General features: G+C 48.7%; 1 protein-coding gene across 1 annotated transcript in view; it reads right to left on the bottom strand.

Annotated features, from left to right (window-relative positions):
- Positions 1-3,144, bottom strand: part of Clic (chloride intracellular channel protein 5) — an 80,256-nt gene extending 77,112 nt beyond the window's left edge. Inside the window, exon 1 of the mRNA XM_077629651.1 lies at positions 2,921-3,144. Within this exon, the coding sequence (XP_077485777.1) occupies positions 2,921-2,995 (75 nt within the window). The 5' untranslated portion in view covers positions 2,996-3,144. The remainder of the gene's footprint in view (positions 1-2,920) is intronic.
- Between the last annotated feature and the right edge of the window lie 13,120 nt (positions 3,145-16,264).

Below are 16,264 nucleotides of genomic sequence, written 5' to 3'. Positions count from 1 at the left end.
GCAGTCTCCCGATCCAGAACCAGGGGACACCGACCTCGGCGGGAGACGGCACAGGCGAACCAGGAGCCCCACCTCTAACAACTGGTGGCAGCGGTGGGATCGAAGCGCAATCTCCCAACACCGGTTCCCTGCTACGGGATGGAGCCCCACCTCTAACAACTGGTGGCAGCGGTGGGATCGACGCGTAATCCCCCAACACCGGTTTCCTGCTACGGGATGAGCCCTACCTCTAACAGCAAGTTGGTTCTTTGTGAGGTCAATTTTCTCAATGTCTTCTTTCAATGGCTTGTGCAGCAGCAAAGTCACACACACAGTTGGGTATTCTTCTGGACAATGTTAACTAGGGGTAGGCTGATGATATGATGGCATCTTGCTGATTCAGAGCTGATAAGCTGTGTTACTCTGGGACGAATTTCATCAAAAAATCTTTTTTTAACCCCTCAAAAAATGGCACAAAAGACTGAACAATAAAGAAGTGACTAAGAATGCTTTCTGTATTTTTTGCAACATCGCATGAAATACACTCAAGTGCAACGTCGGCACTGTATCTGTCACTTCATTCTTGTCCAGACTTCCATCTATTTTTCCTTCCTTTAATCATGATCCCACCACCAAGCAACACTCTCTTTAGCAGGAAGCTGAAAAAACCAGCTCATGATAGGTGTAACATTAAGAGACAGGAAGAGGGCAGGCACAGTGGGCAAGGGAACAAATGCGGGTTAACGAGACCGTAGTTGCAATCAAGAGGAAGAAATGGACTTGGGCAGGGCATGTGCTGCGAAGGCAAGATAACCAATGGCCTCTAAGGGTAGTGGACTGGATTCCAAGGGAAGGAAAGCGTAGTAGGGGGCGGCAGAAAGTTAGGTGGGTGAATGCGATTAAGGACTTTGCTGGGATAGGATGGCCGCAGCTGGCACAGTACACAGATCATCGCTGAGACATGGGAGAGGCCTTTGTCCTGCAATGGGCGTAATCACGCTGCTGCTGATGATGAAGACCAACAACGATCAACAATACTCCGATCTCACCTGGTTCAAAACTCAGCCAATCAAAGATGGTGGAAAGGAACACTCTTCCTCTAATCTGCTAGACTACTACTATGTCTTGAAGGTTTTTGGACCCTCTGCCATCTCCCGTTCCGTGAAGATACGCCGTTGTTCTTTGCAAAATCCCTCTTTCCCGCGTGGCTAAAATAGTTCAAGACATGGCGTAAGTCTAGCATATTATGCAAGTACTCAATACTCGTGAAAATACCCATTGACAGCCATTTCACTTTTATATGGTTGGAAGAGACGTGCAATCATCCATTTTTCATTTTTAGTGTGTGATCATGTGTTCGTGCGTGCACTCTTCTGCCCGACTTTCATAGTCATGTGTATGGATCCGTTTACTAGCCTTTTCTTTGGCTATGGATCCGCTCAGCTTAGTGTATTGGAGATGTACCTGGAATGACAATAGATAATAATAAATAAAAAAATTTCATCCTAACAAAATTTGTAGGAAAGCAAAAACTCAAATATTGGCATGAGCTGTGAAGTATGTGCGATCCAGGGCAGCATAACCATGCAATTCAGTCAAAGAACGTAACAGATGTATCATTAATCTACGTGTGCAAGGTATGCAAACACGCTAGGCTAACCAATCCAAGAGAAGTCTGAAGAACAAAGGCTGTCTTGCTTGCATCCGCGGAACCACCTGCTCTGGTAGCCCGTCTAGGCAATAGCTGTCAGCAAAAGAGGAAAGACAAAAACTGTGGGACATGCTGGCACAAAAAAACACCCTACAAATTACAATGATGCTGTGGCCATAGAATCAACAGGGGGCCTTTTTTTTCCAGTTTCCGCCTCTTCTTTTAAACCAGGAGGTGCGGGAAAATAAGTGACTGTCAGAAAAGTATTCATGTCAAGTAGCCAAGTCAATGAACTGCTAGCAGAAGGCTGCATTCAATGCCCGACGGTTCACAAGGCACCGACTCTCCTGAAGAATATCACCTATTTTTCCGTAACTAATTCCAACTCACTACTCGAACAACCTCTGGCACCACTCGACTGCTGCAAGCACGCGCCGAGGCATTCCCTTCAGTGCGATCACCCGGGCCTCGCAGCTGCGCACAGCCTCGGCTCGAGCTACGGGCGAGTCACGTGCACTGCACAGGAAGGATATGCGCCTCATCGAATCGGCCAGAAAGCGGGCGACGTTTTTTTCGGGTCATGGGGAAAAGCGGCTCCGGTCCCGGCAAATGCCCACTAGCCAGCGGTCGCCGCCGCTTCAGAGCGGAAAAAACAGCGGCGACGAGAGAAAAAAGTACGTGTCCGCGATATTGCTCAAGGACATTCGCCACGGCGCAACGTCCTAAGAGAGGGAAGCCAACCAGTCTGCGCTCTCCGAGTTCCGGCATTTTCCGGCTGACTGAAATAGAAAGTATGCCACGACATACAAACGCAAAATCGCTCAAGGCACCAGCTCACTGCCCAGCGGCCGCGCCCCTGCAAGCCCTAATCGGAGCACACCTCCGCCTATCTCGGGCCGGGCGAGCGTTTTCCATTTCTCTACGGACTGTAGCCCACACTGGGGCAGCAGCCAGCGACAGTGCTCATGAAACAACAGGTGCAATCGCAGGAATGCGTCGCGCTGCGGACGAGGTCGCACTGCGCGAAAAGCAGCAGCCGAAGCATGAAACGCGAAATATAAGCACGGGGTCAACAAAAGCGAAGCGGACCCCACACCCAACAAGCCGGCTACACTGCCAACGGTTGCGCCACGGTTGCTGCGGGGGCGAAAGCCGGGGGCCGACCGCGCCTCCCACGCTTCGGAAACGACGAAACTGCGGCCGAACGAGTTGCGAACCGCAATCCGACGCGCCGCGAGCGCTAGGCCTAACCGACGGTTCACTGCCGCCCGGACGGCGGCGGGCGTATACCTTGATGATGAGCTCGATCTCCGGTATGTCCTGGATTTCGTTCATGTCTTCGTGGTTGTTGTGGTCGTCCGACATCTTGACGGCACGTCCGAAAGTAGTGTCCCACGGGTGAAACGACGATCAGAAGAAAACGGGGCCACCACGAATTAGAACCGAAGAGCTGCAAAATCCAACGCACGCACTCAACCGTCCGTCAGGGGCAGCAGACTAACGCACGCACGCTCGCGAGCCGCGCTGCGGTCGCGCTACAGGAAAGGCGCCGCTAGAAGCGCATGCGCCGAACAAAGCTTCGCGTCTCTGCCGCAAGAGGAAATTCGGCGCCGCAATACTGGCTGCGACAGCTGCCATCTGAATAGCGAACGCTGGCCTATCGAAGCCGCCCGGATACACGCGTTCATGCGCTGCACCCGTTCCACGAAGCCTCTTGCGCAGTTAAACTTTACTTCGCTGTGCTGTGTCCAGCGCTGTGTTGTGTTCCTGCCTGTGTCCTTCTTCTATATCCCGTTCGTTGCGCTATAATATCGATACCAACTCGCCCAACACCTTACATTTACTTCGCTCTTTTCTCGTGCAAGGCGCTCGAATAACCAGTAAATATGGAATTTGCTTCTGAACAAACCTTCGGGAATTAGACTCCCTTAGCTAAATACAAACGTTGATTAAATTGCAGCCGTTGCACTTCTTTAAAAAGAAGTGCATTTTATTGGTTTAGTGCTGTCAATCAACAGGGAATTGAATTAAAGTTTATTTGCATCACACCACATCACACTAAATAGACGCGGAAAAATTTGCCTCAACGAAAATGATAATAATAATTGGTTTTTGGGGAAAGGAAATGGCGCAGTATCTGTCTCTCATATCGTTGGACACCTGAACCGCGCCGTAAGGGAATGGATAAAGGAGGGAGTGAAAGAAGAAAGGAAGAAAGAGGTGCCGTAGTTGGGGGCAGTAGAATAATTTCGACCACCTGGGGATCTTTAACATGCACTGACATCGCACAACACACGGGCGCCTTAGCGTTTTTCCTCCATAAAAACGCAGCCGCCGCGGAGCCGCCGCGGTTGGGTTCGAACCCGAGAAATGACAAATTGCCCAAAAAAGGCCAATTATTACTATTATTATTATTATTATTATTATTATTATTATTATTATTATTATTATTATTATTATTATTATTATTATTATTATTAAAACCCACGTACACTCCCATAGCCTAGTACCACTGATCTCCAATAGGGGGCTGGATGCCGCATCGGGCGCCCGAAAGTACAGTGCTCTAGAACCGAAAGTGAAGCCACCGGAAGTTGGGCAGCATGTCCCGGAAGTCAGCCTTTGGCAGTGCATGAAATCGGACACTGTTTTTCTTAATAATAATTGGTTTTGGGGGAAAAGAAATGGCGCAGTATCTGTCTCATGTATCTTTGGACACCTGAACCGCGCCGTAAGGGAAGGGATATAGGAGGGAGTGAAAGAAGAAAGGAAGAATAGGTGCCGTAGTGGAGGGCTCCGGATTAATTTTCGACCACCTGGGGATTTTAACGTGCACTGACATCGCACAGCACACGGCCGCCTTAGCGTTTTTCCTCCATAAAAACGCAGCCGCCGCGGTCGGGTTCGAACCCGGGAACTCCAGATCAGCAGTCGAGCGCCCTAACCACTGAGCCACTGCGGCAGGGGCACTGTTTTTCTGTTTTAGTTTTCGTTTTCCTCTTAGCACCTTGTCTTTTCGACGTTCTCGTCTTTTTTCATGACAATGCCTACCTGTTGCGCCGTCGACTGCATTAGAAGAGCAGCAAAGTCCTCGGGAAAGACGTTTCAAAAATAAGGGTCCATTGCATCACTACGGGACGACACTAGCAGACGACAGAACGTCGCTACACACAGTACGTACGGAGCCTCGTGTGCTCAGCTCTGTGTCGTCCCGTTGCGCTTGCGTCGCCAACTCTGCTCTTTGTTGTGATGCACGTTGTCGCGCTCTAAGCCCAAGTTATACAATAAATGGGGTATAAATTTAAGAAAGAATAGGTGGAAGCCTTCATTAGGCAGCCGACTTTGCAGTGACCATTTTAGTTGCAGTGAGGCCACAATCTGGTGGGGTGCCGTCGGTGTTCTGCTGGTACACATATTAGCGCGCCCAAAAGGTATATGGTACTACTTTTTCGACGGAGCTAATGTATCAAGTAACTGTAGCAAATTATGCCTGAATGGGCTGTTATTCGTGATGCTTGGTGCAGCTGACTTCTAACAGCGTTTGTCATATGAGCTGCAGCATTCGTCTTTCTCGTCAGTCGTTTCTCTCGCGCTATGTAGATGATACATGGCTGTGCTATTGAATTAGATTAAAAGCACGTCTGGAAAGTAAATGACACCATCAAGCGATAAACATCAGCTGCCGTCGATGAGAAGAGACATCGTCCGCCACCAACCCGAAACTGAGACAGTGGCAGTTCGAGTGTCAGGATTTTTGCGCCATTGCCTTTTATTTGCTACACGAAAATTCGTTTTTAAGATGGCCTAGACTGATCGTCATTCCACTACTTACTCTAATTACGCTCGTAAGACAAGAACCAGATCAGAAAATAGTGTTTAATGCACGTACCCCTTTGCCGCGGCATAGTACGTGAGACCTGCATGCCTGTTTTCTTCGGTTTCTCTGAAATTACAGGGTTCCCCAAGCAATGCCCACATTTCTCGCGTCGAGCTTGCTTATTGCTTTGACATTACAGTAGACGTTACGCGAAAACAACGTAAAAACTGAGAACGGAAGGGCGAAAGACGAGACTTTTTGCATTGAAATACACAGCAGACACCGAACTTCCGGGATATGCCTGAGAATTTCCGGTGGCTTCACTTGCACAAAAAGCGGGAATGAGGCATCCAGTCAGCTAGAAGAGATCAGTGTCTAGTTGCTCTAGTACACTGTACCCATAGTGGCATCACGCAACAGTGGCAAAGCAGCGCTAGCCGCCCTAGCAGCGCAGCAACGTATTTAGATTAGGTTTTTAGATTAGTAGTAGTACAGTGAACTAGAATACGGGTATTGTGCTCACTGGCCGGGCTGGAGTGAAGCCGCCGCTGTCGCAAAACGGCGGCGGTGCCATGGCGGCGCTGCTGTCCTGTTCGCTACAGGAAGGCAGGGAAAGCGGTCCAGGCGTATACGGGATAAATTCCCGTGTTACTGTCAAAAGATCGCGCCTGCGCGGACTAAACTAGTTTGCATCATGTGTGTTGTTCAACATTAGCGGATGAACGTTTAATAATAACCTCATTAGCGCGAAGACAGGGCAGAGTCAAGCGCGTGGAGCGCGGGTGCACAGCGGCCGCTACTTTGCGATTCCAAGAACTCATCAGCTGAAATTGCGGACTCGACGCTCCGCATCGTCCGACCAACGCGGCTTAAAAGCATATGCTTTGAGCACACCAGTTCTGCTTTGGCGTGTCGCTTTATTCCCAACTTTAAAGCGGACAAATATCGCTTCAGGTCAATGCTAATGACTGCTGTGAAACTCACACATACTCGCCGATTTAACTCTGGCGTTCCACTACCATGCAGTTCATTTCGCGACTCGCTCGCTCTTTTTGAATTGCCTGTACCCACCCATCACTTTGAACTTGCATGCTGTAACTCCTCTGCCATATCAGCCTAAAGGTGTTCAGCAGATTTGAAATTATGGTTTATCAGTGTTTAACGTCCCAAAGCGACTCAGGCTATGGGGACGCCTTAGTGAAGGGCTCCGGCAATTTCGACCACCCGGGGTTCTAACGTGCACTGATATCGCACAGGGCTCGGGCCTCTAGAATTTCGCCTCCATAGAAACTCGACCACCGCGGCCGGAATCGAACCCGCGTTTTTTTGAAAATTTGAAATTAAACAGTACACGAAGCCTTTCATCTTCAAATGGGGCAAAGACAAATTTATTTATATTGTTTGAGATAAGCGCACAAATAATTAAGTAAGTGTTGCAGTGGTGCAGCCACGGCTCATCTTCAACTGCTTGGCCCGTTCACATCTGCAAGGCCTGTGTTCACTCCTTTCACAAAAAAGTGAAGCCTGACTACGATGTAAAATTTTAAAATTAACTCGGAAAGCACTTCTGCGTGAAGATGGCAACCAACCTCTGTACACAGCCTTGCCCTCACCACATCCAGCACATGAAAGATTCTCTCTGAATGTAGTTGGCTTTGGCTGCAGTATTCTGTGAAAATGTTATCAAGCTTCAGCACAGAACCATACAGCTGTGCGGAAGGGTAGATGAATCATACCTTGTCGCGTTATTTTGTGTACCTTGCAAGTTGAAAACTGTCATCAGTGACTGGCATAGCTAGGAGGCCAATGCCTATTTCACACTTTGCGTTTACGACACATTTTCATGCTACATCGCCTGCGATGTGAAAGACTAGTCGTGAGTCGCTTTTGGCTATACATGCTGACTATGATCACGACACGCTCCAGCCTGATCAACCGGCACCTTCACTATCGTTCCTGCTGGCATGCGAAGTTCACATATCTCATTAGCGTCTTTATCTTCCGCATCAAGCAAGGAGGCCAATTTAGTTAGAATCTTCACAGTTTCCCTGAGAAATGGATTTCACCAAGCCAAAAATGAGACAGTTTACAATGACTAAAAACTGCGATTATGATTATTCAAACTATAATTAAAAACTCAGCATGTTGAAGAGGGCTACCTTCGGGCAATCTTTCCTGTAGGCGTAGCCGCTATCGAAACTCAGCGCAAAGCATCTGCAGGCGATCCGGATTTTTGTTTCCTTTACGGAACCTCTTTCAATCTATCCAGGATGCTACATCCTTGCATTGCAGGTTCGAGGGAGACGAAATAATGATCTAAGCAGGCCACTGAATCCTCCAAAGCAAGCACAAAATGAGCACAATACAAAGCAACGACCAAAAAAAAAAACGACTCCCAAGCGTGTCACCGCGCCTACTTGTGCCGCGGCGACTACAGGATGGATGGATGGATGGATGGATGGATGGATGGATGGATGGATGGATGGATGGATGGATGAATAAGGTTGAACCCTTTGAATCGGGCAGTGGTTCAAGCCACCTAGCCATGACTTGTGAAATTTTACTCTTATATTGATTTTAGCCACCAATCAGATACCGTCTGCTTGGTTACTTCTTCCCGCTTAAAATCTACTTTCCCTTCACTGTCCTTAAACCCCAATGCCTTGGATAAATCAGCCTCGCTGCTTTCCACTGTAGGGTGAAGCCCTTTAGAGAAAAGTATCAAGTGTTCAGCCGTTTCCTCCTCCTCTCCGCACGCAGCGCACAACGTGTCTATCTCGTGGTACCTGACTTTATATATCTTAGTCCGCAAAACTGCCGTCCTGGCCTCAAACAACAAAGAGCTTCCCATACAATTATCATAGATATTTTCTTTGGAAATTTCCTGCTTAAATATCCTGTATGTTCCCAGTGCTAATTTCGTCAGCATCTCTGTTTTTCACAGAGCTCTCTCTGTTTTTTTAACCTTTTTCTTAACCAACAATTGCTGATTTGCCCCCTACTGCTGTCCAGATATTTGCTTGTCAGTTTTCTAGTTCGCCTTCTCCATTTCGTAACAGCATTCATTATATACAGGTATCTGAAAAATTTCCTAGCCCGCTGCTTTTCCCCAATTTTTCACAATCGCTCCTCAAATGCTATTTTACTGCTAGCTTCTCTGCTCTCGAACGACGCCCATCCCATATCACCCTGTACCCACTGATTTGGTTTATTGCTATGTGCTCCCAAAGCTAGCCTCTCCACGCCACGTTGTTTAATTTCTAACCTTGATTGAACATCTGGTCTCATGCACAGGACCGCATTACCGAAAGTCAGGCTAGGAACCATCACCCCTTCCCAGATCCCTCTTACCACTTCATACCTATTGTAATTCCACAGTGCCCTATTTTTCATGACAGCTGCATTCCTACTAGCGTTATTGATTACATATTTTTCATGCTCTGTCAGATACTCAGCACCGTTATTTATCCACACCCCAAGATACTTGTACTCATCCACTACTGCTAGCGTAAACTCCTGTATTCTATGCTCGCCGACTTCACCATTAAATATTATGACTGCAGATTTTTCCTTACTACACTTGAAACCTAATCTATCTCCCTCTGTACCACTTATGTCTATCAACTGAGAAGAAGACGAAGACCTAGTGGGTGGTTACGTGTCTGCTTCTAGGTCTGTGTTTTCGCTTTTCGCTGTCTTCTCGCGTGTGGCGTGGGTCGGACACTGCCCTCCGTGAGACCAAATGCTGACGACGCCCCTGCGGAGAAATTCCCGGCACGGTGGGCGCATTCTCAAGTGAGAAAACCTAACCGGAACCCTCAGGGGCAAGCTAGGCTTAGCTCGGCGCTGCCGAGCGAGGCCGCGCTACGCGTCTGCATGGATTCTGCGTTGTCGACGACAGCTACGCGGATGCCCGCTGTGTTGCCACCTGACGCAGCCTCCACGTCCACGCAATCGTCAGGGCCTCTGGGCCTCCAGCCTGCGCCGTCTTCCGATGCTACGACTTTGGCGTGTGACATGGACTGCTCTACCGCCTCTGTGCCCGTGGCACTCCCTCAAGAAACTCTGCCCGTCGCGCCAGTTCAGTATTCCCAGCAATTGCCGTCACCAGCGTCTGAGCCTCCCCCACAGATGCCTCCCGTGAGTCAAGGCTCTCTTCCGCCTGCTGCGAACTCGTTCCGCGTTACCATCAAGCCTACATTGCGCTTTGATATGACTGCCATTCCTGCCCGGAATGTTCAAGCCACAATTGACCATGCTCTTGGCTCTTCGAACTACTGCGGGTTTGTCGTCCATCGCCCATCGAACACCATCACGGTAAATTTGTCATCCTTGATGGACGCCCAGAAACTTTGCGCAGTTACGCGGATCCCCCTGGATGACCGCAAGCATGTCCCGGTGCAAATATATTTTGCATCTGGTCCTAACACACTCCGCTGCATGGTTTATCATGTCGACAGCACGAGCCCTCCCGAGGAGGTGCGCGCAAATATTCGCTGCTCAAGTCATGTTGTACTGCAAGCGCGGCCTATGGGTCGCCGGGGCTCATACCTGCTCATCCTGCAAGGCCCGTTGACTCTCCCGAAGTACCTTACCTACTACGGTGCGATCATCAAACCACAGCCCTTCCGACCTCGTCGTATTTTTTGCTATCACTGCCACAAAGAAGGACATATGCAAAATACCTGCCCTAATCCAGCAGCTGTGGCCGACATGAATGAACCAACAGTTCATTGTGCCCTGTGCAAATCGCCGGACCATGACATTCGCTCCCCCGCTTGTCCAAAGAAGAGGCAAGTGAAGAAGTTTCACAAGTCGCCTGCAAAAATGGATGTTCATACAAGTAATCGCTTTGCAGCTCTCGCATGTGACGACAACGACTTCCCTGAACTTCCTTTATCTGAGCCCGCTGCTCACCATACGTCTCCTCACCAGCGTACATATGCACAAGCGGCTCACCTTCCCGGATCAAATGGTGCGCCAAAACGTCCAGTGCATCCATCACATGTGGATACCACAGATGAAGACACAGCTTTAGACAATGCAACCGCGGAGCCTCGCCGCCGACTAGACGAACTCACCCAGCGCCGGGAGCAGCGTCGTTCTCAATCCTCTCGAAGAATTCTAATAACTCGGGAGCAATCATCAGAGGAATCACCTAGGGTGAGCACTGGCCCACAATCAGGTGCCGACCACCTGTTAGCCGTGACTACCCCGACAGTGGATAAGATATTAGCGCTGATGAAGCAGGTGACATCCCTCATCGTGGAAGCTCTTCGGCCTCGTCATGGATAGCGCATCATCATCGGTGGTGGTGCGGTGGAACTGTCGAGGATTCGCAAATAAGGCCTCTGAAGTGAACATCCGCCTTCGCGACGGAAAGCTGAGGGCATGGGCGTTCCTACTGCAAGAGCAAAATGCACTCCCACGTCTTTCAGGTTTCTGCGCATACCATTCACCCTCTATCCCTGATCGCCGTTGCACCGCCTCCTCCCTCAGCCCAGGTAAATCTGCAATATATATTCACAGTTCAGTTCCGCACACACCGCTCGACCTTTCACGGTGGTGCAACACACGTCAAGAGGTTGTCGCCCTTCTCGTAAAACCTGCACGCACACCCCTTATTCTAGTTTTTTTTTATAGTCGTCCTGGCTCCGCATCTCCCAATCTGGGATGGGTTCGTTTTCTACGTTCTACCAACTCGGGTATCCCTATTCTAGTTGGTGGTGACTTCAACGGCGCACACACTGCGTGGGGTTACCCATCGGATTCCTCAAGGGGTGCACACATCCAAGGGAGCTTTTCGGATCATTCCTTTCAACTTTTAAACCACCCGAATACTTCTACCCGCCCACGAGGTAGCCCGTATTCACCTGATTTGACTTGGTGGTTAGGCCCCGGTAACCCCCGTTGGGCTGTTGATTCTGATACTTGGGGTAGCGATCACAACCCTATTTGTATCTTCCTCACGCCTACGCGCCTACGGAAAGTACGCCGCACTGTACGAATAACATCATGGGACTCTGTACGCGCAGACAATCATTTATCTACATTCAACCCCTCATCAGCATTGTCTACTCTCTCTGCTGTTATCGCTACTCACACTATTACCACTACTGTAAATGAAGACGACCCAAATCCGGACATACATCTTTTGAATCTGTGGGCTCTTCGTCGCCAGGAGGATCTTTACGCTACTCGTCACCCCGATGACCCTTCGGCTCTTTCTACTCTTCACTGCGCTACCGCACGGGCGCGGCGCTACCCAAAGCGGCTAGGCAGGCAACTCTGGGCTGCATGGTGTGCCCGCCTGTCCTCTACGCAGGGCAATCGTCATCTTTAGAGTGTTTCACGCCATGGAGCGCCCTTCTCAGGTTGCAGATTACACAGAGAGCATTCGCCTCGCGCTGAATGTGGATGAGGACACATTTGCACAACAAGCGGCCCGTCAGTTTTTTCCAAACCATGACTGCACCGCTACGTTTCCACCTGACTTATCGGTAACAGAGCCCTCCGATAAGATTACTTCTGACCTCACCATGGCAGAGCTGCTGGCCTCCATTGAACGTTTAAAAACTACTACTACTCCCGGGCACGACGACATACCTAACTCCTTATTCCTTAACTTGGAAGGGAGGGCTTTGGAAACCCTACTTGATACATTTAACGAAGTGTGGCTTTCTTGCGTCATGCCGGGAGACGAAGCATTCTATTGTGGTTCCAATACCCAAGTCAGGTCAGCCTCCAGTACCTCTCTCGGCCCTTCGTCCAATTTCCCTTACCCCTACCATCTGCAAGCTTTATGAAGACATTCTAGCCGCACGCTTGTCGTGGTGGCTGGAATCCCATGATAGTTACCCAGATTCCCAAATTGGTTTCCGCCCACAAATTAGAACGGAGGACGGCCTTGCTACTTTGGCTGCTGACGTGCTTGACCACTCTCCGCAGAGTCACCTTGTACGAACCGTAATCGCTACAGATATAACAAAGGCATATGATAACATCCTTCACTCTGCCATTCTTGCCTCCCTTCAAACTCTTGGTCTCCCTCACCGGTTCTTCCTCTCCATTCACGCCTTTTTAGCAAATCGAACCTTCAGCGTGCGTGTCCACAGAAAGCCCTTTGGTAATTTCACTCCCAATAGAGGAGTGCCGCAGGGCTCCGTTCTCGCCCCCACATTATTTATTGTGGCTTTAATTCCTCTTTTTCGAGCCCTAGAGACCATCCCTTCTATCCGCGTGCTTGCATATGCCGATGATATCACCTTGTGGTGCTGTCATCCAGATGCGTCTATTCATCAGTCGGTCCTTCTACACGCGCTGGATGTATTGACATCTCGCCTCCCACCTCTGGGTCTAACGCTCTCTCCTACTAAATCATGTTTCATTCGAATTGGAAATAAAGCCGCCTTACGGAAAGCTCCCCCTTTAAATTTTACGGTACATAATTCTCTGATTCCTCAGGTAGAAACTGTTCGTATTCTTGGTCTTCTCCTCCATACATCTGCGACTGGCACCCCGTGGCTGACAGCCACCCGTAAATCGGCTCACGCTACTCTAGGTCTGATTCGTCGCATAGCTATGCGCTCTGGTGGCGCACGTGCTCATACGGCCCGCCAGCTTGTGCGCTCTATCCTTCAGCCACGGATAGTATATCAGGCACAATTTCAACGTCTCACCCGCAGACAGTGGGACTCCCTTGAAGCTATCAATCGTGAGGCTATGTGCGTCATAACATATCTGCCTCGTTTAACACCCATACCTGTGCTACAGGAGTTCGCCCAACTTAATACACTCAGTGAAATCATCGACCAACGGGTGGCGAATAGAGCTCGAAAACAGTCTCTCAAACTTCATCGTTTAAAGACACTTCCACCGTGGTCCTATTGCCAGCTCACTAACAATCGCCCCACTGTTTCCCCGTCGGTATCAGCAGCGTATCTGCCTGAAGGGTGCATATTATACACGGATGCATCACATTCTGCAGAGAGGGGAGTTACTGCTGTGTATAGTCCATCTCATCCGCATCTCAACACTCGCGCGACGTATACTGCGGATACGTGCACTCCGCTGGCATTAGAACTTCAAGCCATTTATAATGCCATTGCTTCCCTCCCGCTCGTTCCAACATTCAATACAGTTCATATTTACACCGACTCCCGCGCCACCCTTAAACAGCTTAAGGCTGTTCGACGAACGTTCCAGATTTCACAATCTATTCATGTGCTCTGCGCAAACTATCCATGTGCTGTGCGCATACACTGGATTCGCGGCCATGCCCAGGATCCACATAACATTCAAGCGGATGCTATGACTCATCTTTATACATTAGACGATCCGCCACCTTCCCCTTTTCCCCCAGATCCGTTCCTGTCCCATGTTTCTGATTCCGAAGTTCTGCGCCAGCGAACACGCGCTCTAATTCCTCCGTGTTCGCACCCTCTCCCCCGTAGTCTTACTCGGCAGGAGGAGGTATCCGTGCGCCGGATTTGGGCAGGGGCGGCTCTGACACTATCTGTCCGTCATCGGTGGCGTGCCAAAGATCTGCCAGTACCTGACAGGTGCCCTTACTGTAGCGCTGCACCGGACATTTGTGATGTGCGGCACTTGTTGTGGTCGTGCCCAGCGACGGCTGCTATCAGAAAACGGCTTCTCAGGGAGGTGGGCCTGCGGTGGAACCGCGAAAGTGACTACGTGAAGGGGACAATGGACAACCGTTTCATTAACAACCTCTGCGACTACCTCAGCGCAACGGTTCTTCACTCCTTCTTTTAACTTTAAATCCCGCGCATTCCTTCCCCCCTTTCCTTTTTTCAACTTATGCCTCATGGCACACTTCTCGAATAAAAAAAAAAAAAACTTCTGTAAGTCTTCCTTGTTGTCAGCCATTAGCACTATATCATCGGCGTTTATTATTCCCGGTAATGACTCTTTAATCCATTCTCCTTGCTTGAAAAAAGAAAGGTTGAAGCCTAGTCCGCTCCTCTCTAGCTTGGTATCCAACCCTTGCAGGTACAACATGAACAACAAGGGAGACAGAGGACATCCTTGCCTAAGCCCCCGCTGTATCTCTACAAGGTCTTCTACATTTTTCCCTTTTTATAAGCACTCTGGTACCTTTATAAGCACTCTGGTACCCCCTTTCCCTTATATATCATGTTCATTCTACTTAATCGCCATTCATCAGGGACTTTCCCATCCACTATCATTTTATTCACTAGCTTTATTAATGTTTGCTTGGATTTTGGTCCTAGCTTCTTTACTAACATAATCGGAATACCATCTGGTCCTGTTGATGCGCCACTAGGAACCTTCTTCACTGCCCTTTCGCACTCTCTTTGCTCAAGTGATGCTATTGCAGTAACCGGTCTATCCGCCTTCAATAAATTATGTGCAACATTTCTTTCTTTAAATTTTTCTGTCATCCTTGTTCCTATGTGTTTTATCGCTGCATCCCCTTCTAGTCGAATACCCTGATCTGTAACAATAAACCATTGCTCTAGCCTTACTCGTTGCATTTAGATGCTTCCAGAATTTTCTAGCTGCTTTTCTGTCCTTTTTATTTACGTTTGACATCCATTGGGCACCTTTTCTTCTAATTTTCTCATTAATCAAATAGTATGCTTCCCTTCTACACTTTATGAAGGTATCCCATTTTCTGTCTACTTCAACTTCTGGTTTCCCCTCTTCTTGGAATATCCGTGTTCCCTGGACGCTTCCTGACGTTTCTCTATCGCCCTCTTGACCTCCTCATCCCACCGACTCTTGGGTGTGCGTCTTTTTCTTTTTAGCTTTACTCGCACCTTAGCTAGCTCTAGCTCCAGTAATCGAGTTAATTTGGTATAAGTCCATTCTGTTTCACTATCCTCAAAAATTACTTTCTCAATTTGGCTGCTGCTTCCAATTGCTTTTCTGAGTAAAAATTCCCCTCTGATTGTACATCTCGCTTCAGTCCTACATTGGTTTCTCTTCTTAAACTCAACTTGATACGCTTGTGGTCACTACCTAGACTTCTGGAACCATGTTCATCTATGCTCATTACCCCTAATCTATTATACATCCTTTGTGATATTAGGGCATAATCTATCGTCGAGTGCAAACTCCCTGCCTCCCATGTTATGAGTCCTTCACACTTCTCGGTACTGTTGCATACAACAAAATCATGCCTGTCACACATGTCCTGCAGCATGCTTCCTGTCGAATCTGTGTACCCATCCAAGTCTTCTATATATGCGTTCATGTCGCCTAATATAATTATCTCGCCCTGTCCTCCTAGCTGATCAAGGTCGCTTGCAATACATTCTAACATTTTCCCGTTTTCCTCTTTGGCATTAGCTCCTGTCCACAGGTATACAAAGCCAAGGAGTGTTTGCTCCCCTGCCACTTTTCATTTTAGCCATAAATGTTCCTTGCATCCCAGTTTAACCCTCTTAAAATTCTTACTTTTATGAATGAATGCCCAATTCCACCCCCTTTCTGCTGCACTCTGTTCTATTGCAATATACCCATGCGCAGTCTGGGTTACAAGGTGGTTGCTCCATGTCTCTAAGATGCGTTTCCACTAAACCATATACCATTAATTCCTCCTGCCTTAACTGTCCTATTTCCTCCCATTTCGGTCTATTCTTGCCACCTTGCATGTTAATGAAGGATATATCTGAATTAATTTGGCCCTGGCGCTGGTGTCTACTTCTTCTCCTATGGTTCCATCGTCCCTTTGATCTTGTTTCTTAATTAACTACACTGGTTCCCTCAAAGCTCTGGGTCCCCCCAAAAAAGCTGTTGCCTGGCGACCTATCCTACAACCCACCCTCTTG

Source organism: Amblyomma americanum, chromosome 7 (assembly GCF_052857255.1).
Source record: "Amblyomma americanum isolate KBUSLIRL-KWMA chromosome 7, ASM5285725v1, whole genome shotgun sequence".
Classification (NCBI taxonomy): Eukaryota; Metazoa; Arthropoda; class Arachnida; order Ixodida; family Ixodidae; genus Amblyomma; species Amblyomma americanum.
Note: the sequence above shows the minus strand (reverse complement) of the source record. Positions and strands in the feature narration are given on the sequence as shown.